The 23,660-nt window shown below is 37.6% G+C and overlaps 1 protein-coding gene across 3 annotated transcripts in view; it reads left to right on the forward strand.

Annotated features, from left to right (window-relative positions):
• The first annotated feature begins 2,935 nt into the window (after window positions 1-2,935).
• Window positions 2,936-23,660, forward strand: part of Znf292 (zinc finger protein 292) — an 81,580-nt gene continuing 60,855 nt past the window's right edge. Inside the window, exons 1-2 of one of the 3 annotated variants that reach the window (XM_048805748.1) lie at window positions 2,936-4,393; window positions 4,593-4,789. In XM_048805748.1, coding sequence (XP_048661705.1) covers window positions 4,622-4,789 — 168 coding nt within the window. In that variant the 5' untranslated portion in view covers window positions 2,936-4,393; window positions 4,593-4,621. Of the gene's footprint in view, window positions 4,394-4,592; window positions 4,790-23,660 lie in introns of those variants that run through there. The other 2 variants (XM_015499156.2, XM_048805799.1) reach the window with 2 other exon arrangements.

Here is a 23,660-nt window from a genome sequence, read left to right on the forward strand (position 1 = left end):
CTCATATACCTTATTTATGCTTCCAAGGTTTTATTTTGCTTTGTTTTATGATTATTTTAATCTTGGTGAATTCAGAAATTTGGATAATTGAGTTTCTACTAAAAGCATTTTCTTAAAAATGTTATTTCTCTTTTCCATTTAGCTTTTGCTTATAAGGATGGGGAGGGAATCCAAATAGTCAACAAAAATTTATTCAGTATTTAATTATGTGTTCATATAAATTTGTTCTCTCTCTCTCTCTCTCTCTCTCTCTCTCTCTCCCTCCCTCCCTCCCTCCCTCCCTCCTGTGAAGACTGAAGAGCAAAAATGAATCCTTTTAAATGTGAACCTAATGTTTCCTGTGCTTTTGGATTCATTTCAATATATGCCCAGCACCTGCCTGGTGTGTTCAACACTTTGTTTTCTTTACCATTCTTCTCAAAGAAAATGTCTTCCTTGGAAAAGTGGGGAGTTTTTAATGCCCCAAACGCTTCAATCCACGCTCACTCTTTACGTCCGTGGGCATAGCCTTGATTCCCAGACTCTGGAGAGACTTTCTATTGGATCCAACTTCAGATAGACTTTGGCCTTCAAGTCTGAGATCCAAAGACTGCCTATCTGGGTCCCGGCCGCCCGCCCTTTGGAAGACAGCACGTAGAATCTGCCCCAGACACCACAGCGGTGTCAGCATCGTAGCGCCGCATTGCTGTGCTCTCATCGCGGCCTCCGCAGCACAGATTTGAGCCTCCTCTCCCCGCGGGTTTCCGGAGGCCTAGCCCTCCGCCATGGCCTGGAAAGGCTCCCAATTTCCTCGGTCTGGATGCCCCAGGAAGCCTGTGCTCCCAGGTCAGGAGCCACAGCCACACTGTGGGTTTGGTCTGCGGCGCTGGGTGGAAAAGCCGCGGTTGCAACCACACTGCTTGGCCTGGGACGCGAAAGCAAGAGCTCGCCCTGCTGCGGGGCTGTGGTGCGCTCAGCCGCGGCCCGAGGAACCAAGTCTGGCGTCTGGCGGGTGGGGAAGAGCAGACAGGATTAGTGGAGCAGGATGGAGTGACTAGACGGCCCATCCGAACTCAGGCTCGTGGCCTCATGCTTCTCTGTTCCCGGGGTCCAGGGTGAAGGCCGAGGAAGGGAGAAACAGCGCCCGGAGAGTGGCGCGCGTTCTCCGCCAGTCCCCTGCTCCATTTTCTCCTAGCGTGCAGGGGCGAGCGTCGCGCCACCAGTTTCTTTGAGTTGGGGGTAGGAAAGATCTGCCCGGCCTCAGCCCCGAGGGATCCGTAGTCTCCAAATGCGGGATCTCGGCGTCCTTGAAGCAGCCCGCTGAGCTCTGCGGCGCCTGCTCGTAGTAGGGACTAGCCAGCTCCCTTCCTGTCCTTAGGCCCTGCTGTTTCTAGAAAAAGAGTGCACCCGTCTGTGCAGTCTGGGTGCGGCTTGGTGAACCAGAGAAGCCAGTGCGTGCGGCTCGGCAGCAGGCACATTTGTCCCCTTCTCCAAATGCCTCCCCAGTTTTATTGATCGAAGAGATGAGGGTACTGGTCGGTATCTGTCTCCCAGATATACTCTCAAATCCAGTCTGTTGGGAGTAAAGGCCCACATAATTATACCACGCCCATAGGAGTTGCGCGGTGTTCAAAATGGGCGGTACTCACTGCACAGTTACTGCTTTGGAGACTAGGAATCTTTTGATCTTTTGGCCCAGGCTTATCCTCGTTTTTTTTTTTTTTGAAAGGGCCTTTGATTTCCCCCAGGAATTTAAGAGTTTGGTATTTAAAGAACAAATGGACGTAGGCAAAGTAAGTCTTGTGTACTTGTTGGTACACCTTTTCTATGGATAATGAGACTTCTGAGACTTCCAAGGTAGGGTCTGCCTGTCAAGAGATAGTATTTCCAATCCTTCTCATTTAATTAAAAATAAAAAACCCCACTTCTCAAGAGACTCCTTGCTGGACTTCTGGTCCAACCAGATAGCACTTCAGTCAGAGTATTTTGATCTTCTGAATTAAATTTACCAGCATTTTCAGGAAAGAACGCTTGTTATATTGTATATATTGCTATTGCAGGTCACTATTCCATGAAACTCAAGGCAGTGATAGTTTTTATCGACCTCCAATTTTCTCAAACTGAATACTGCCTGGGCATATTTAATCAATAAGTATTAATGTTACCATTTTTTAAAATATTTTATTTATTTTTTAGTTTTTGGTGGTCACAACATCTTTGTTTGTATGTGGTGCTGAGGATTGAACCCGGGCCGCACGCATGCCAGGCGAGCGTGCTACCGCTTGAGCCACATCCCCAGCCCTAATGTTACCATTTACCTGCCATCCTTACATTTCTAAAATTTTTTTACATGTATGTAAATAGAGAAGAAATGGAGGAACAGGGAGGTAAAGGATATGACTGTACATGCCAATGGATAGGTATCTATAATAATGCTTAGAATCAATTTGCTTATCAAGTATCAAGTTTGCTTATCAAGTATCAAGTCTCCTTAATTTTAGGGTTATCATGGGCTGGAGGAAGGAATGGTCCACTTTTTTGATTCTTATCCCCCCTATGCTAGAGTTTGAGTCCAGTGCCTTGCACGTGTATTCTACCATGGAGCTACACCTGCAGCTCTATCTAATTCTTTTAAAAATAAAAAACAATATTTTGGTATATTTCTCTTTGGATATGTTTTTCTCCCCTACTCCCTTTTTTCTTCTTCCCACAGATTAGATACAATTGTACATATCAAGTGTAATTAGCCACTACACATGAAGTGCAAATGCATTTTGTTAACCTTTGATACCTTAGATCTCCTTGGATTAACTGGTATGTTTGGCTAATCGCACATTTCTCATTTTTCACTGGATTTCTAAGATAACAAAAACTGATTTAGACATTCAAATGAAGTTTCAATACTTGGAAAAGTGAGCTGCAAATATTAAAAATCATTAGCTGCGGGCTGTGGTACTGAGGATTGAACCTGGTGGCTTGCATGTGCTAGGCAAGTGCTCTATCGCTGAGCCCCAGCCCCAGCCCCTGAAGATTCTATCTTAATAAGTAATACTGATAATGTTTTTCATAAGGTTTAGTTGTGCCTGCTCACCTTATATAATGCTACTTTTAAAACATGACCATCACAGACACATTATAAAACACTCATCCTGGACAACATACTATGTAGAATACCAAAATTCTCTTGAAAAGGACACTGCACTCAATAGGTATTCTTTTTATTTCAGATGCTGGTACTAAAAAAAATCAGAACATAAGAGTGAAAAGACTAGGTACTCCATCAATATCATTTCTGAATTTCTGTATTCAGCTGTAAGAATGGCCTCTTATTTAATGCTGATATTAACAAAACAGTAGTTCTGTTATGAACTTTAGGTTAAACACTTGATTGATGGGGATGCTGGGGACTGAAAACAGGAGCTCACACACACTAGGCAAGCATTACCACTGAGCTATAACTCCAGCCCATCTTCTATTCCTTTAATGTCAAGAATTTCATATCTTCAAGTTTGAATATGGTTCAGAATGCCATCACTATTTGTAGCACAAGGGAAGAAATGCTGCTATTTATAATAATTTTTGACAACCTTGTTCTTTTATTTTAGCATCAATTTTCTCTCCTCCATTATGATTTTAATGGAGTCCTTGTTGCTTTTTTTTTTTTTTCCTTGACCTACTTTCTTTTCAAGAGCTTTCATATATAGCCTGCTTTCAGTGTTGGTGATTTCTGTAGTGAGGAGTCTTAAATCACCGAGAAAGAGATTAGTTGGTTACTTAGTTTTAAAATGTTTCTGTGGTTTAAAAATCATCTGGTTACAACGTTCATAATTTTAGTCTTGTTTGAATTCTTTCAAAACTATGCTCTTCGTGAGTTTGTCCCGTTCTCCAGTATGAGGATTAAACCTCATTCTGCTCTGATCTGTTATTTTTCTTTGTTGCCGCCACAGCCGTAGAGAATATTTTTCCAGGGGAGAGGTGTTTTGGGGGATGAAGAGGAGAGGCAAGTTGGACCAGAACTGGTACTCAGGCATTGGGTCTCTCCTCCCCTCCTCTCTCCTCCCAGCCTGTTGAGAAGTCAATTTTTGACAGTTCCGAGACCGGCTTTGACTCACGCTTGTGGTTCATGGGTGGGCTTTACGTTCTCCCGCTCCCCTTGCATCTGGCCGCTTACAGGCCAACAGCAAATGCAGCCATTGCCCCCAGGGTACCCAGAACTCTCTTCCCGCCGTCCTCTTGGAGGACTAGGGTATATGATCATAGCCGACTTCAGGGACTCGGAAAAGCCACGCCGGGACCCGGACACTGGAGAGGAAGCCCCTCCCCAGGCTTTTTCCCTTCTCGGGGCCCACGTGACCAACAACAGGCCTCACCGGCCCGCCCCTTTTCGGCCGCTGCAGCCCACTTCCCGCTTGGGGTAAGTAAAACGCGGTTTTCACACAGCCTCAACCCCGCCCTTCTCCTGTCCCCTAGCCTTCACCTCCCTCCGGCTTTCTCGCGCCACTCTCCCCGCCCCCCATGCTCCCCACCGGGCCCTTTGTACGTGCTCGGCGGCGTGCGAGCGCGCCCGGCACGTGACCCCGCCGAACGTGGCATTGTGTTATCACGTGACCCAGGTGCGTACGCGACGGAGCGGGGTGTGAAGATGGCGGACGAAGAGGCCGAGCAGGAGAGGTTGAGTTGCGGTGGAGGCGGCTGCGTCGCGGAACTGCAGCGCCTGGGCGAGCGGCTCCAGGAGCTGGAGCGACAGCTGCGGGAGAGCCGGGTACCGGCCGTGGAAGCGGCCACAGAGTACTGTCAGCAGCTGTGCCAGGTGAGGACGCCCGGGGGTCCCCTCCCCCTTTACCCAGCTAGAGGGGGAAGAGGGCGAGCAAGCGCCAGGCGGCCGAGTGGTGGTGGTCGCTGCCTTGGCATCGTCTGCGGCGCTGCCGCCGGGGCGAGAGCGGGGAGTACGAGGAAAGCGCCTTTGTGTGACTGCCGTTGTGGCGGTTGTTGTTGTCTGCACCTCCCGGCTGGGGGAAGGGAGTTGTGGTCTGGGCGGAAAATTCCCCCTCCTCTTCCCCTCCCCGAACTCGGGACTGCGCGGTCCCCACAGCTGAGATGTAGAGCGCGAGGCTTGGGAGAGTGTAAGAGGGGAATGGAGGCCAGCTCCTCTTCCTCTTCTCATTGTGCACTGGGGATTACGGTACTCTGCGCCTCTGCTTCCCACTCCGACGGGCCTCCGCCCCCCCTGATTTGAGTCCTTTGCTTTCGCTTGCTTTTATGCATCCCGCCCCCGGCCCCGGCCCGGGCCGCGTCCAGGCTGTCGCGGGCCTTTGTTGTTCGAGTTTCGCCCAGCGACTGAAGGGGTCTTTGTTGATGTTCCGTGGGGGCAGTCCCTGCCGACCCCTTGTAGTTGCGCGAAGCGTTTGGAAAGGGGGTGGTGGCGGCAGACGTTGTCCGCTCCAGTCTTTGCTTGCTTGGTGCACTACTTCCAAGATAAAGGTTGATCTCCTGGGTGGGGAAGAGTTGTCTCTGCACACCTTTCCCGGAGTCGGTTGTCCCTTTGGGGCAGCTGTTCCAGAGCCTCTTTTGCTTTCTCCTTTCGAGGAGTACGATACTCTCCCCTCTGCACCCCAACCCATCTCGCATTTCTTTGAATCTTTCCTATTGGCCTCTTGGTGAAGGGGCAGAAGACTGAGGTTCATGTGGATCTTTGCTTTGGTTAGTTTCAAATCTTTCCTTTTTCTTGCCCAAGGACACTGCTTAACAGTGAATTCGTTCTAACCAGGATTTGGAATGTTAACGATACTGTTTGCTCATGACAGAATATGGAGAGTTTGAGTCTACATTTGTGCTTATCACCAGCCCTCGTGTTACATTTGAAATTCCAAGGTGCTGCTTCTGACTGTGGTGAAGATTTTGGTTCAATTGTATAGTCGAGGAGGGAAAAGACAGTTTTTACAGGCTACATTTAGTTAACTTGAGAATATGTTCTTACGGAGAGTTTGTCTTGGAAATACTGAGCTTAAGTTCGAACAATGGTAGACCATTTTAGCATTTCAGAGTAGATTACATTTTTGCTTATTTTTAAACCTCCAAATTCTGAAATCTTCTTTCAGAAAAAGAAGATCAGGGATATTTGATCCTTACAAAAGAATCTCAATTGCAGTATGCATTTTATTGTCATGAATGATTTGATGGCCATTTGTTTTTGAAAAGGAACTTTGTGAGATCATGTGGTGGCTTGTTTAGGAGTATATGCAATCAAAAAGTTCCCCACTTAAGGTAACAGGTCTTGAGTAGATATTCTGTCATTCCTTTGAATCCTCCCTTTTTTTGGCGGGGGTGAGTGGGGGGACTGGGAATTGAACCTTGGAGTGCTTTAGCACTGAACAACATCCCCAGTCCTTTTTCTATTTTTTATTTCTCCTAGCTTGCTGAGGCTGGCCTTGAAATATTCTCCTGCCTCAGCCTCCTGAGTTACCGGGATTCCTTTGAATCTTAGTTTTAAAGAATCATTTCAAATTGCCAGTTTCTCTGTCTTGGAAGTAGCCACTTAATCATCATCATCATCATCATCATCTTCTTCTTCTTTTTTTAAGATTTTTTAGTTGTCAATGGACCTTTATTTATTTATATGCAGTGCAGAGAATCAAACCCAGTCCCTCACACATGCTGGGCAAGCATTCTACCACTGAACCACAACTCCAGCTTCCCTCCACTTAATTTTATTTGGTCTTTAGATATGAAGATTTATTTTAAATATTAAAAAAAAAACTCAGTAAGATAGCTACAGTAGAAAGTGTTTTGTAAGTAGGGTCACCTTTTTTTATATTTATTTTTTTTTTAGTTGGACACAATACCTTTATCCCATTTATTTTTATGGGATGCAGAGGATGGATCCAACCCAGGACACCAAGCATGCTAGTAGTGAGTGCTCTACCGCTGAGCCACAACCCCAGGCGCCCCCCACCACCACCTTTTTAACTAGTGAAAAGTGTATGTGTTCCTAATACTTGAGTCAAGCTTTGCTTAAAAATGTTTCCTCTTGGTACTGTCCACTGATGATATTAAAGCTAGTTTTACTCTTGACCAAAAGTATTTATAAACAGGATTAATAATTTAGGGAAAAGGGGATCTCATGCAGACTGCACTTTTTGAAGGTTTATGACAAGATAAAATCATTGCCTTAAAATTTTTTTTAATGAATGAGGGTTTTTAAAAACCAGTGTGAACGTGACTTCTGGTATTAATTTTGTTAAGTGATTAGTCTTACCACACATAAATTGTTTTTTATTGACTGGTGCTGACAAAAACAGAATAGTAATGAAATAAACCTCGAGTGTATTTCAGAAATTATAAAATATGCCATGCATGTCAATCCCACAATTATTTGGATACACTTAAATATGATTATTATTTTAATAGGGTCTTTGGCTTTGATTCCTTCTACAGCATTTGCTAGATTTAAAAAAAATAGAACCTATTAATTTTAGTAATCCCGTTGAAGGGGAGGTAGCATGAAGCATTGTCTTTAAAATTGTATCTTGATATCAAGTTGAGCAAAGCAATGGTTAACAATTATATAATTTATTGGAGCAATCTAAATATAGTATTTGAAATACTAGGAACTAAAAATTATGTCTTGGTTTCTAACCTTGATATTATTATTAACATTTTTGTTTTTCCTATGAAACTGGGATATTCACATGCTTCAAGAAGGCAAAAACTTTAGTCAGAATTAATGGGCTTCCAGAGTTAATATTCTGTCATTGTTGATGCTCAGTGATTGTGTGATCCTCCCTGTTGCATTTATTAAAAAAAAAAAAAGAATGAATTAAGAGCCGGAGATGTAGTTTAGCAGCAGAGCACTTGCCTAGTATGTGTGAGACCCACCCTGGGTTTGATCCCCAGCATTGCCAATAAAAATAATATTTTTAAAAATTTACACAAAATAATTGTAGATATGTATGGGATACAGTATGCTTCTTCAGTACCTGTATATATTATTCACTGATGAAATCAAGGTAATTAGGATATCCATCACCTCAAGACATTCATTTCTTTGTGGTAAGACCATTCAAAAACCTCTCTTCTAGCTATTTTGAAATACACATTTTTGATATCTGTGTTACCCTACCATGTGCCAGAGATCTTATTCCTTCTATCTAATTATCTCCTTTCATCCCTCTCCTTCTTCCCTTCCCTACTCTCTGATAACTAGAGCCTTTTTAGATTCCACATATGAGTGAGCGGTATTTGTCTTTCTGACAGGCTTGTGTCACTCAGTGTAATATCCTCCAGGTGTTGCAAATAACAGACTCATCCTTTTTCATGACTGAAGAGTATTCCATTGTGTATATACCACAGGTCCTTTATCCATTCATCAAGCAATGGATATTTAGATTCATTCTTTATCTTGGTTTATTGTGAGTAGTGCTACCCTAAACATGGAAGCATCTCTTCAATACACCACTGCTTTCATTTCTTTTGTATATATACTCAGAGTGGAATTGCTAGATCATATGGTAGTTTTTGTTGTTGTTGTTTTGTTTGGGTTTTTTTTTAGTTGTCAATGGACCTTTATTTTTTTATTTACTTATTTGTGGTGCTGAGGATCTAACCCAGTACCTTATACATTCCAGGCAAGTGTGCTACCTGAGCCACAGTCTCAGCCCAGTAGTTCTGTTTTTAACATTAGAATAAGAATGACTTAGAATAAGAATACATGATAAGAATACAATGACTTAGAATAAGAATACATGAAATAGAATGACTTAGAATCAATTTCTTGCATTTCTTGTCTTTTTAATCACAGCCATTAACTGGGGTGAGGTGATATATTATTGTGTTTGGGTTTTTTTTTTTTTTTTTTTTTTCATGTTGGATATTCAACCCAAGGCCTTACCCATGCTAAGAACATGCTCTACCACTGAGCTATGCCTGGTCTCCTTATTGTTGTTTTGATTTGCATTTCCCTGATGATTTGTGAAGTTGAGCATTTTTTCATATACCTGTTGGTCATTTGTATGTCTTCTGAGAAAGTTCTATTACAGTCTTTTTGTCTTTTTTTTTTTTTTTTTTGCTATTCTATTACTTTTGTATTCTGAATATCAATCCCTTCCTTATCAGTTGTATAGTTAATACATATATTCTCCCTTTCAATAGGTTGTATCTTTATTATGTTTTTTCCTTGGCTGTGAATGAATTTTTTCATTTGGTAATCCCAGATTAAAATCCCATTTGTTTAATTTTGCTTTTGTTTCCTGTGCTTTTGGGGTCATATCCTAAAAGTCCTTTGCCTGGTTCAGTGTAATGTAATATTTCTCTTATGTTTTCTTCTACTAGGTTCATAGTTTCAGGTTTTACACTTAAGTCTTTAATCCATTTTGAGATGTTTTGTATGTAGTGAGAGACAAAGGACCAATTTACTTTTTCTCCATGTGGGCATCTAATTTTCCTAGCGTTATTTATTGAAGAAACGGTTCTTTCACCAGTGTGTGTTTTTGGCAACTTTGTGTTTTTTTACTCCACTAGGATGTAAATTAATAAGAAGATCTATTTGCTATAGATGTGAATTACAAATGAATTTTTATTTTGGCAAAAGGTGAGCTAAAAAATATAGTTCAGTAAAAATAGAATTTGCTTTTGATCCTTAGTTTGTGGATTTTCTCTCTTTTTGAAAGATGTAGGATAGTATCAGAGTTCTTAGATTCTGAAAAATAGAATAGAAATGAAAGGCATAAGCTGTTTTTAAATTGTTAACAAGAGTTTTTTTGCTCTTTATATTTAGAGTTGCTTCCTGGAAACAAGCCCCACTTTTGTTTATTTTAATGAACATTTGCTTAAAGCTAAAGTGGAAGGTAAAACATGGGCCTGTGAGAATACCTGTCACAAATTTTAAATTTCCTTTTATCTTTTAAACGTTTGCTTTTATATGGGTACCACAGGTAACTTTTATTAATTTTCTTAACACTGACTTAGAATAAGAATACATGATATCCAGAATTAATTTCTTGCATTTATTTGTTTACTATATTTACCAGTATTAAAAACTGGTTATAAAAATCTCCTGAACTATTGTATTATGCTGTGCCAGTATTTACTCATTCAGCATTTTTGTTGAGTACCTGCTATATATGGGCCAGGCATGATCATGGTCACTAGCTTCAAGGAGCTTACAGTCTCTGAAAGAAGATAGGACAGATAATTGTAGTAGAATGTGATTTGTGTCTATCTCTGAGATGAGTATAGTATGGTTGAAATTTATTGATTTGAGAGTTTGAATAGAAATATTCCAACGGAAGAGTTGTTCTGAAAGGATTTTAAAATAATCACTCACTGAAAAAATTAAGCCTTGTAGTAGTTGAACCATGATTTGTCAGGGTGTAGTGTTTGCTGACAGCATTATATTCTGGGCAGGATGACTGGTGGATTTAACAGTGCCTGGGATCAAACCCGGACCTTTGGCATGTTAGGCAAGCATTCTGTGACTGAGCTACCCCCGCCCCTACCCTGACACCTGTTTGAAAGCATTGAACTGCAGTTGTGGAAATGTGTATTGTATATAAATATAAATAGTGTCTTATATATTTATAATTTTTTAGTTCATATAACTAGTGCTTCTCAATTGGACTTCCAGTTTTCTCTTCCATAGCATTTAGAAATATGCAGGTTCAGTTTTTTGGTTATTGCAGTGACTAGGGGTATGGTAACTGGCACATAGTGCTCTCAAGTGTGGATGCTAAATATTTTGAAGTGACCACAACATTCCTTTCTCTTGGAAATTTATTTATCTGCCTAAATAGCCACAGTGCTCTTTTGAAAAATATTGAACAGAAAGAAAAAAATATATATTCAGGAGATTATTTTTTAGTTATGCTTTTTTTGTGTTAATATATCTATGCTCCAGAAATATCGATTTGGAAAGTACAGGTAAATGATCTTCAGCCATATTTAAAAATAATTCATCCTGAGCATGAGAGGTCAGGAAACTTTATTTTTAAAGAAGAATCATGAGTAATTACTTAACTATTAAATCATTACTTTTAAGAAAGCATTTATATGCAGTGACCTAGGTTTATATGTTACAGGAGATATAAGATACAGGAGACTCCACTAGGATGTAAATTAATAAGGTAAGATTTAAATATTACTTCATGATGACGGTTGAAGAGATGTCAAACAGCAGTGTATTGTTAACTAACATTCACTTTATTTTAAATTCCCTAGTTTTTAATTTTTTTTTGTTTGAGAAAAGATCTTATTATATTGTCCATGCTGGTCTCAGACTCCTGAACTCAAGCCATCTTTCTACTTCAGCCTCCCAAGTGGCTGGAACTACAGTTGTGTTCCACCATGACTAGCTAATTCTCTGCTTGCTGAAAATGTAACACAGTCATGCACTGCAGCAATATACTGCATGTAAGGTGGTATATACCACATTGTGATGTATTTCTCATAAAGTACTCCTGTAAAAATTTAGTTACAAAAAAAGGGCATACAATGAAAACTTGATCTCCCACTCCAGACCTCCCCAGTCTCCTTCCACAAAGGCAGTTTTTTATACATCTTTCCGGAAATATTTTGCTCTTTTTCTTTATTTTTACTATACTGGGAATTACCACTGAGCTACATTCCCAATTTCATCTTGTTTTTTGTTTGTTTTATTTTTTATTTTTATTTTTATTTATTTTTTGCCACATCTTCAAGATCATCCAGTAGCTGCTCATGTAATTGTGTAGTTTTCTGTTCTACAGCTGCATAATAGTTGTGGTCTGTGGTTGTATCTGATTAGTTACTGGTGAATATTTAGGTGAATAAACTAATTTATGTATAGTCATTTCAATAAAGATTTCAAAATAGGTAGTAAGCAATTCAGCCTAGGATAATAGGGAAGATTTTACTGAGGAGGTAAGATATGTTTAATAACCTTTATTAAACATTGTTTTAGTGACTTATTAAATAAAAATTAAAATTGTAAGGTGAGATACTATTTAAATTATTTGAAAATTTCTTTGTTTCATCAGTTTGGTGCAAGCTGATTCTTTTATTTAGCTGCATGTTTTGCTTACGTTTAATTATAGAGACAAAGTATTTGAAACTGCTTAAGCATTTTCCTTAAGAAATTATAAACTCTTCTTTTGACTATTAGAGGCTATCTTAGGTTAATTTGTAGGACACATCAAATCAGAAAAAAGAATGACTTGGTTGTTAATTAGTGATAATTACTTTAGGTATTGAGGGAGTAATAAGTCATTTAAACTTTAAAAGTTTAGCTAATACTCATGGGAAATAATTTTTTGAATGTTCATAATTAGTGTGATTGCATGTTGGAGATATTAAACTCCACTTTCCAGAATATGCTTACACCAATTTTAGCAAAAGAGAAAACTTTACCTGGCTTTACTTTCCTGCATTTTGATACTTTTTGGTTTTAAATAAAATTGAGGGAAAAGAAGATACATTCTGTAGTTGCCCTTCTTAATGTTATTTGTTCGTTCATTCATTTAGTGGTGCTGAGAATCAGATTCAAGGCTTTATACATGCTAGGCAAGCACTCTGTCACTGAGATACATCCCCAGCCTCTCATAGCATTTATTTATAACTTCTAGAACAGGTTTTTTTAAAAAACAGTTTTATTGTGTTTGTGCTACTGGACATTGAACCCAGAGCCTTGTTTGTGGTAGGCAAGTGTTCTACCATTGAGCTACACCCTCAATCCCAGTTATTGGTTTTCTTGAGATTCTGTCACACACTAGAGATTATTTTTCCCAACTCCCACAGGATAATCCTACTTATACAAAATGGAAACTTTGCTTTCATTCATGTGTGTGTTACATATGCCACAGATCTTTAAACTACTTATTTTTTTTCTGTAGTGCCTTTTGATTCATTGTTTCCCTTTTGGCATTGAGAATTGTATGGTAAACCTCAGAATAAAAATGTTACTTTTCCTTCTTATCTTTACATTAAATAAAATTAGTGGTTTCAAAGTACATGTACTTACCCAAGAAGACTTGTTATTGTTCAGCCAATTACATATTTTTTTCTTAATTTATTTATAGCCACCTATTTAAATTCTTCTATGTGGAAATATTAAGGGAGCTATAGGAAATTATGGCATGGAAGTCTTCCCTCAAATACTACATTTTATCTTAAAGGAATTTGGATAACCACAGAAGGGGGAAGGATGAAAATAAAAGCTTAGAGAAATGGAACAACTATTCTGTAATAGTCAACTTTTTCACCTCTGTGACCAAAAGACCTGACAACAGGTTTAGAGGAGAAAGGGTTTATTAGGTGCTCACAGTTTCAGAGGTCTCTGTCCATAATCAAGCCCACTCTGTTACTCTGAGCTTGAGGTGATACAGAACATCATATTGGAAAGGTATGGAGAAGGAAAGCAGCTCTAGACATGACACCAGGAACCAGAGATTCCCCTAACAAGGAGCAAAACACCCCAAATGCAGGCCTCCAGTGACTCACCACCTCCAGTCACATCCTATCTGCCTATAGTTAACACACAGTTAATCTCTATCAGTGGATTAATGCACTGATTAGGTTAAGGCTCTTAGAACCAAATCATTTCACACCTCAATTTTCTTGCATTGTCTCATGCATGAGCTTTTGTTGGGGGATGCCTCATATCTGAAGCATAACATATTCAAACTAATATTTGGAGGAAAACCTGGATAGAAAGAAAAGCAACCATTTGTATTTTTGGTGTTTTTTTTAGAAAGAAAGTTTTTTTTGTTGTTGTTGTTTTTTGAGAGAGAGAGAATTTTATTTATTTCTTAGTTTTTCGGTGGACACAACATCTTTTTTTTGCTGAGGATCCAGGATCGGATCCGGGCCGCACGCATGCTTGAGCCACATCCCCAACCCCACCATTTGTATTTTTGATTACAGGGGTTTGGGTCTCCTATGTAGTTCTGAAGTCCAGTGGCATGTTGTCTGGAGCAAAATGGTCCCAGATACCCTCACTCTGGTGTCTGGTTATAAGGAGGGTTGGTCTCGGGACCTCAGTTGAACTAACTGCCTTATGTCTCCATGCTTATCCTTATCTTCTATTAAGGTAACCTGGTTTCTGTTAACATGGTAACAGGAAGAGAATGACCCCTATTTCACTAGTGCTTTATTTTGCAAGCTATTTATATTTGCTAATGTTCTGTTAGCTACTCTAAGTTGCACAGTTAACCTTCTTTGTGGAGAGGGGAATACACAGTGTTATACTAGAAGATGTGATTCTTTGAGGAACATTTCTATAACAATCTACCACATATTTTATTTCCCTTTGTGCCCCACTGCAATTCCAGCCACTTTTATAGGTCAGATTTAAATTTTTCCTCTTGATAATACTGCCTCTGCTTGCTTTCTTGTCATCTTTTGTAATAAAAGCACATTAGACTATCCCTTTTGTCTTAGGTTGGCCTTCTAATTTCAATCTCTTATAAGAAAGTTGTCCTGTCCTATCACTGTGGCTTTGAAAATTTTTTAGAATGACCTCTTTATTTACTGTGGTTCTTTATCTTAATATTAAACCTAGTCTGAATTTGGCAATTTGTATTTTTTCCTTCCCTGTACTTTCTAATAATAGCATCCTAGTTCTTTTGATCTTGAGTCTTCTTTTTTCCCTCAGGAACTTACTTCTTTTAGTTTGTGAAAGTCCGCAAACTCCTCCTTTTGTCTTTCTGCCTCAGTGGCAATTCATTACTTGTAACAATGTTTGTCTTAATTTCAGTTTGTAGGAACTCCCAGAGAATGGTGTAGGTCTCTGAGTTACAAATTTTAATTGTACTCAAAAAAGTAAGTTTTCTCACTTTACTTAATTGCCACATTGAAACAAAATTATTATAAAACAATACTATGTATATAATGCATTGTTTTCATTTAATTAAAAAAATGTTCCATTTGGTTTTGTGATCCATTAATAGATCATAACCAGTAGCTTGAAAAATAAAGTTTTAGGGGCTCTTAGGGTTTTAGTTTGGTAGTAGCACAAAGCCAGACCATCCCTAAATTTAAGGTGGCCTTTTGACCAGAACATGCTTATACTTAATTCAGCATCAACATTAAATACAATTTCAGATTTCTTATAGATGAGTGCTGAGTGCAGGAATCCATCATGTCCATAGAACCTAATTGGAGAAATTAGGTTCTATGGACATAAGGTTCTATGAAACATAAGATAAAATCTGAATTTAAGCATCAACCAATGCTCTCACTCTGTTTACTTTTTTCAGCCTCTGTTAATTTTCATTGTTCTTTACAGGAATTTTCTATTTCATCTAAATTGGTCTGTTTATCTGTTTATTACTGTTACAAAGTGGATAGCCAAATGGATTTGAGTTCCCATATGAGCCTCCAGTAGGATCTGGGAAAGATATTTAGAGAAGTCATGCTTTCTTTGTCTGGAAAAAAAATAAGGGTAAATAGATGATACTACTTACCCCATATGGGGTAGTTATGAAGTACCTATCACATTGTCTGCCACAAGACATTATAAGCAAGTAGTTCTTGAGACATTCTTCTTAATATGTGTACCTTAAAGCTCAACATGATCACATGTACATTTTTCTAAATATAGGCAAAAATGTTTGTGTTGAGATATAACTCAGTGATGCACTGGTAGCAGTAGGCTCTGAGCTCACTCCCTAGCACCAAACAAACCTAAAGCTTATATTCTAACTACTGCTTCTTTAGTAATTAAGAACCCTAGAATATGAAGTTGAATATGTTGACTAGATTAGTCAGATTTAGTGTAATTCAGTATTATGATCTATTTGTAAAATATTTATTAGAAGGTGACCTGATATTGTAAATGCTGCTTAAGGAGAAATTATTTTGAACACCAAGACTTTTTTGAAGATTTACATATATCTCTTTCTATACATCTATCTTTGGTGGTACTGGGATCATATGCAGAGCCTATGGAGCATGGTAGTGAGTGCTCTTGCACTGAGTTTTACCCCTAGCCTGAGGTTTTGCCTATATTGGATGCAGATATTTGTGGTGTGGCATTATTTTTTTCCCCCTCAAAAGTCATCTTTTATAGATTTTGTTTGATTTGACCAAAACACCCTACATTCTAAGTTCAGACTTTAATAGACGTGTGTCTTTGGTATCGTTGGGGCATTGGTCCAGGACCCCTTATGGATAACTGAATCCTCGATGTTTGAGTCCTTTACAAAAATTGTGTAGTGTTTGCATATAATTCATGTACATCTTCCATCTGCTTTAAATCATCTCTAGATTACTTATTATAACTAATACAGTGTAAATGCTATGAAAATAGTTTTGTGTTGCTTAGTGAATAATGACTTGGGAAAAAATATACAGGTTCAGTACAGATGCAGTTTTTCTTCAATCCTTGGTTGGTTTCAAGTGCAGAAACATGAGTATGGAGGACCTTCTATATATTTTACTTGACACTACATTAGATAATGTAAATTAAAGTCTTGGGAGTCTAAGAACATTAGTTTTAATTTTCACTTCACTGTTTATTGTGACTTTTTCTTTTGAAATGGTGATGGTAGCATTGTTTCTTTATCTTTGCCATGGTGGCCTTTTGTTGTTCTAAGAATTGATCAAAGTAGAGTAACTTAAAATGATTTTTGTAATACAAAGTGACACTTTCATTTACCCTTAGGCTACTGTGGAAACACCTTGGATGTTTTATGGATGATTTTAAAACATTGATAATTCCACTATTATCAAGTCATTTGTTATCACTTTGAAAAATAACGTTAAATTACTGATTTATCAACTTGTTGAAAGCGTATATTTTAGAGAAGGTGGAATAGATTTTATAATAGTTTATAAAACATAATTTTTCCAGCGTGGAGCAGGTTTCCATTGATGTATGTGGATGTGCCAGAAGATTGTTGGCTTTACAAATTGAAATCTTCCCTTTATACAAACAAAATTTGTTGTTGATCTTGTTTATGTGTTTTTGTTTGTTTGTTGTTTGGCACTGCTGGGGACTGAATTCAGGGCCCCATGCATGTTAAGCACTTGCTCTACCACTAAGCTGTCCAAAATTTTTAAACCTAGGATTTGAGAAAAAGTAGGATTACATAGTAATTAAAAGTATAGATTTTGAACACATGGTTTTGCATTCTAACTTTGTGGGGACATCATCTGGCTTACTGCTGCTGCTTTTTTTTTTTTTTTTGGTCTGGATCTATCAGAGATAATAATAGCTGCCTTAAAGAAGCTGTTGTGATTAAGGCATAATATTTACATATTATACTAGAAATAGAGTAAATGTTAGCTTTTTTTTTTTTTAGTTGTAGATGGACACAATACCTTTATTTTTATGTGATGCTGAGGATCAAATCCAGTGTCTCACACATGCACGGTGCATGCTCTACTACTGAGCCACAACTCCAGCCCCAATGTTAGCTTTTAATATAGTTAAGAGGAGTTGATTTAAAATTTTCTCATAAAACAACATTAATTTTAGCAAATTACTGTTTAGTTTTTTACTTGGATAGTAGTATTTAAATTAATAAAGGAAAACTTACTTTCCTCCAGTCTTTCTGATACCTTGGTATATAAAACAAAAATTATCTCTGCAGAACAGTTTTGACAGTTGGCAATCTAGAATGTAAACACATCATTGGCTTCAGTTGTGGAGTTCAAGCATTGTTCTCTTCTTACATATTCTTCCTAAACAGGTGTTTCGCCTTTACATTTTCTCATTCTGCTGCTTTCTTCTATGTATGCTCCCAAAGATAATGAATGTTTTTATCTTAGAAACATACAAAAACCGTCATTCAAGACTTTTGTATTTTTAAAAAAATTGTGCTGGTTATTCTTTTTTTAAAAGGTATTTATTTATTTATATGCAGTGCTGAGAATTGAACCCAGTACCTCACACATGCTAAGCAAGCGCTCTACCACCGAGCCACAGCTCCAGCCCTGTTTATTCTTATCTTACATATTATAGCACATTGAATAAACTCATTTTTTAAGATTTTAAATCAATTATATTTCTCTGGAAGCATGGCACTAATGTGTATATCGTATAAAAACAGAAATTGTGCTTTATCAGAGAAACAATAAATATAGATGATAATAAAATTAAAACAGTTCCATGAAAATGCTCACTGCTGATGTTGAATTCTTCGTGAAAATTCATGGAGAAGACCTAGGACATCTTGTACATTTCCCATCTCTCTTACTCTCAGTTTTTCTCTACATTTTAATCTTCCTTGGCTATCCAGCAAGGAAGTAGTTGTTCCTTTTCCAAAACGCATCTTTTCATCTACACACTTGATCACCACCCACTTTGCCACTTCCGGTATCTTCACTTCTTTTCCATGCTTCTGTGTTTTAAACTACAGATGTGGGCAAGTCTTTCTCATCTTTTTGCTTCATGGTTCATGTATATTCAGATTTTGCCCCTTCCTCTGACTTTTTCTCCATAAATTCTACTTCTCCTATCCTGAAGATGATTTTCTTTAACTCTTCTTGTTTTCTAATCTTTCTTGTCAGACTTTTTGGAAAGTTACTAATTGTCTTCATTTCTTTTGTTTTTTTAATATGCTTTTTAGATGCTGATGAACTTTTATTTTATTCATTTGTTTATGTGCAGTGTTGAGAATCGAGCCCAGTGCCTCACACATGCTAGGCAAGCACTCTGCCACTGAGCCACAACCCCAGCCCCCCTGTCTTCATTTCTTCATCTTCCATTGTAGTTTGAATTCTGTCTATCACTCTAAAGAAAATAGATTTTTAAAAAAGTTACTTGGATAGATCTATAGTACAAATTAACTGTAGACCAGAATAGCTGTCCAGAAACCCAAAGATTATTTCATGTGTCTTTGTTTTTAAGAAAAATTTTCAGCATTTCAAAATCATGTTTTCTTGTTAAAATGAAGATTTATTTATTTTTACTTCTCTTGGAAAATTAGAAGGTCTTATAGAATTAGGCTTAATATATGGCTACAGGGACCAAAGTGGCTGTTTGTTCTAGCTCCTGTTGGTTAGCAGTTTAAAATATATGTGACTCCATCTATGTTTATCTTCTTTCAGTTTACTTATACCTTTTTGACCTCCCCATAGTTGTCTATACTTAATATTCCTTTCACAGTAAGTGGTAACTATTATTATTGTATTTAAGAATCTATCTAAAATTTAAAAAAAAATTGTGAGTTTCCCTTGTAGAGGAGAAACAAATAATCTTTTCCTCACCCATCACTAATTTTATGGTTGAGACACCTATAACAAATTTCAGATTACCAAATGAAAAGTATACACATTTAATTAAGGTAAGATTTATGTGACATAGAATCTTTCAGAAATGAAGGTCTAAAGAAACAGAAACCTGTGTATTTTTATGCTAAGGCTTGATGAAGAGTGTGGTCACAAGGGAATATGATTGGACAAAGAGAGTAGAATCTAGAGGAATTTACCAAAGTCTGTTTTGCTTAATTTCTTCTCTTTGTCCCTGTCTTCAGAGATAAGGACATTCCTTTCCTCTGGAAATACAAAGGGCACTTCTAGAATCAGGGTCTTCTGACCTTCTTTAGAGAAAGTCAGAGAATTATTTTATGTCCTTGTATTAGTCAACATTCTCCAGAGAAACAGAACCAATAACATATATTTTAGTATAGGAGAGGGTTTGTCAGATTGACTCACATGATCACAGAGGCCAGAAAAGCTTGATAATGGCTTTGTGCAAGCAGAAGGGCCAGAGATATCAGTAGCAGCTCAGTGCAAGAATGTGGAAGCCTCAGAACAAGAGAGACTGATGATGCAGTCCCCAGTTAGAAACTGAAGGTTTCTGATTGCACCCCCACCCTCAGGATCTTCAAGTCTTGAGTCCAAAGATGAAGAACTTGGAGTCTGGTGTCCAAGAGCAGCAGCAGAAAATGCACCCACTCTGGATGAGAAAATGAGAGAGAACAGGTTTCTCCCTCCTTCCACTCCATCCTGGTCTGTTGGATGATAATACCCACATTCAAGGTGAATCTTCATTCACTTGCTGACTACAGCCAGTCTTCTCTGGAAACATCCTCACAGACATACCCAGGATTCTCCCTTATCAGAAAGCAATTCATAATTAGGTGTTGTGGGGCATGCCTGTATTCCAAATTACTCAGGACACTGAGGGGGGGATTCAGCAGGAGGATTGCTTGAGCCCAGGTCTTCCAGGCCAGCTTGGGCAACATAACAAAACCTGCCTCTTTAAAAAAAAAAATGTAGTTCATATGGCCTGGTTCATTAACCATGCTTATACTACAGTTTACATAGTCTCCCTTATCTCTATGCATTTACTTTCTCATTTTGTGTTTTCTTTTATCAGCTTCATTTTACCACATCTCTTTCCCTCAATTTGTGATAAGGCTATTAGTTATTTCAAATATTACATTTTCCATCATGAGCTTCTCTGTACTACTGACTCATTCTTTATTTTTTATATTGAATGTATATTTTTCATTTTATTATCATAGTTTTTCTGTTATGGCTGTGTTGCCCCCCCATGTTAGAGCTCCTTAAAAACAGGGAATATACTTTACTGAATTATAACTAAATCTTGTTGAAGGGTTATATCCTTTTCTCAATAGGGGGTTTTATTTGATGAGAGAAAGGGTAAATTGTGTGTCTTTAAGAAGCCATTCTTTACTAAATTGATTTCTTGACCCTTCTTGTTTTATCTCAGTTCTGACATTGGGTATTTATATTCAGTGCAAGGCTTCATTTTGATGATATATGTATAGTTTTTATAAAGTAATGTGTAAGTATGTAATATGTGGTAGGGCCTTAATAGCTTACATTTAATAAATGTTGACTATATGCCAGGAACTATTAAGTTTATGTGTGGGTATGCAAGAGAGAGAGAATGAATTAACTCATTTCATCTTAATCCTTCAAAATAGGCACAAATAGGAATATTCTACCTATTTATAGATGAGACTACCAAAGACACAGAGAAGTAAAATAACTTGCCCAAGTCAAGTAGCTAGAATTTAATTTTCAAAAAACAAAAAAAGCAAACCTTTTTCCCATCTTTTAGGGGGAATATTTTGGTGTAGATTGTTGAAATTTGTTTTTAGGATACTAAGGGAATTTTGAAACTAAGCCTTAGTGAAACCGAACTGTAAATATAAGCATTTTACTATTGCAGTTGAGTTTGTATAATAATATTTAAAAATGTGTTAGCTTTTTTTGTTTGTTTAGCAGTAGTGGGAATTTTATCAGTTTTTAACTTATTTGTGTAATTTCAGGCCTTTTAAAGATAGGTCTTTAAAGTATATAGGTCTTTAAAGTATATAGGTCTTTTAAAAGTAAGCAGTACATATTTGTTAACTAAAATGAGAGCAATTTGTTGAAGAAATTTGTTTCCCAACTTTAAGATCAGTCATTTATTTTGCTGGATTAAGGAAAAATAAGCCTTTTGGGCATGTTGGTTCACTTCTGTAATCCTAGCTAATTGGGAGGCTGAGGCAGGAAGATCTCAAGTTTGAAGCCAGCTGAGCAACTTGGTGAGACTTTATCTCAAAAAAATAAGTAAAATAAAAAAGGATGGGAATGTAGTTCTGTGGCAAATTGCCTAAATGTGTAGCAGGCTCTAGGTTCAATTTCCAGTGCTGCAAAACAAAAAACAAGCCTGTACTGGTGATATGTTTGACCTTTTTATATGGTACAAAATAATATTAAAATCCATGGAAAAAGTTAAGTCAGTGTCTACAACAGTGGTCTTCAAATTTTTAAATTGGGTGCCCTACCAGCAAACATTTGAATATGAAACCTCAATATAAGGGTATCAAATTAGATCTCAAATATGCATATTCATACTCATAGGTACTAGTTCAGCTTATACATTCAAGTCCATTTATTAAATAATAAAGTTTTTTATGTTCTACACAGATATAATAGAAGTTTTTTTGTTGTTGTTTGTTTGTTTTTGCCCTACTATCCTTCATTGTACATTCTCTGTTCGGAAGCCATTAGTTTACAGTGCTTTGAATAGCTAAGATTTCTGAGATTATTACCAAATAACTGCCTGATTTATTTGATTGATTTCCTCAGTATACTGGAGAAAGAACATCAGTGGCCCAGTTAGGTGTTTTTCTCTTTTAGTCAAATTTAATGTAATGTCTATTTCTACTTTATTGCTTCTAGGATGCTTTGTTCTCTATGAAGGTCCCCTAGTATTATGTGTGCCAATAACCATATTCCTTTATCTACTCTGAATGAACTTTTTATTGCTTGATCTGCATTGATGGAGCTTGACCTTTTACACATCATCCTCCACCCCTCACCCCCTACCCCCAGTGTGTGTGTATATGTTGTACTAGGAATTGAACTGAAGAGGGTTTTACCACTGAACTATATCCCTAGGCCTTTTTATCTTGCAACAGGTTTTCACTAAGTTTCCCAGACTAGCCTCAAACTTAGCATTCTCTTACCTCAGCCTCCCAAGCCTTTCTCTTGTATTATGTTAAGTTTTCCCAGTAGAGGTTGTTAGAGGGACAGTGTGTAAGGAAGAGCTTCTGTTACTGTTTATTCTTGGTCTTACTTAGTGGCTTGGTTATGGAAGTGTCCTGTGGTCCTCCACTGTAGGTGTATGCTCAGAATGGGTGGATCCTTATTGAGTTCACAGTGCCAGCCTCAACGTTTTCTAGAGATAACACTACATATCCAGATATCATGTCTTCCTGCTGGAGATTCAGCTGATAACACCCTAATTCCCCTCTGTGTGTTTTTCTTACACCCAGGAGGGTTGTTTCCTCTGGCCCTCAGTGTCACAACTTGTTTTGTGTGCTCAACCATCAGCCTCTTTGGCCTACATAACTCAACAGGTAGAACTTTGCAATCCAGTGGAATTCATCCTTGACTTTTCCAACCAAATTGTAACCCTAGCTTTGGGGAGAGTTCCCTTCTAAATTTGTTTCTTACATACTCTCAGCCCTTGGGTATTATTTTTATATTTCATTTTTTGTTTGTGTGTTATAATTATATATAATAGTAGTCCCTAAGGTATACTTTAGAGTTCTTTTTACACATTTATATTCATTCTTCTGTTGCAATTAATGGTTCTTTGTGTGAAACTTACCCTGTTCGATTACTGTTCAGTTATTTTTTTTATTGGCCTTTATCAGATAGATGCAGTGAACTAAAGTGAGTTAAATTATGTATTTTTTTGCATGAAAACTACACTGTAACTTCTATCCCCCTCCCCATATACATTGCATATTTGATCTAGCCCATGGAAACTAGTTTTGGTATTAAAAAGAATAAAACACCATGGTTGGATAATAGCTATGCAAGAATGGTCCTTAAAAGTGATTGATCACCAAAATAGTTGAGATGAGAGAAAATGAAATAATTGATAGTTAAATGTCTATTATTCCTTAATTTAAACAATCAGGAAACATCAAACAAGAACTTTGAAATCTTTTAAGTTATTAGTACATTTGGGAACTTAAGAATTTCTATCTGGTTGTTTCCTTTTGAAAAACTTGTCAAATGATAGTCATGTGAATTACCTTTAAAATTTTTTCCCAGATGAGAGGTTGAGTTAAAACAAAAACATACCCACACTCCTAGAGGATGTGAGACTTCGGAAGCAGGTACAGAGAGCTATTGTGTTAATTTATTAGCACTAACTTGTTAAATGGTTTATTTGTAGATATCTAAATATAATAGTATTCTGTTTGTTTTTGTTTTGCTTTTTTTTTTTTTTTTTT

The sequence above is a fragment of the Marmota marmota genome, unplaced genomic scaffold (assembly GCF_001458135.2).
Source record: "Marmota marmota marmota unplaced genomic scaffold, marMar, whole genome shotgun sequence".
Taxonomy (NCBI): Eukaryota; Metazoa; Chordata; class Mammalia; order Rodentia; family Sciuridae; genus Marmota; species Marmota marmota.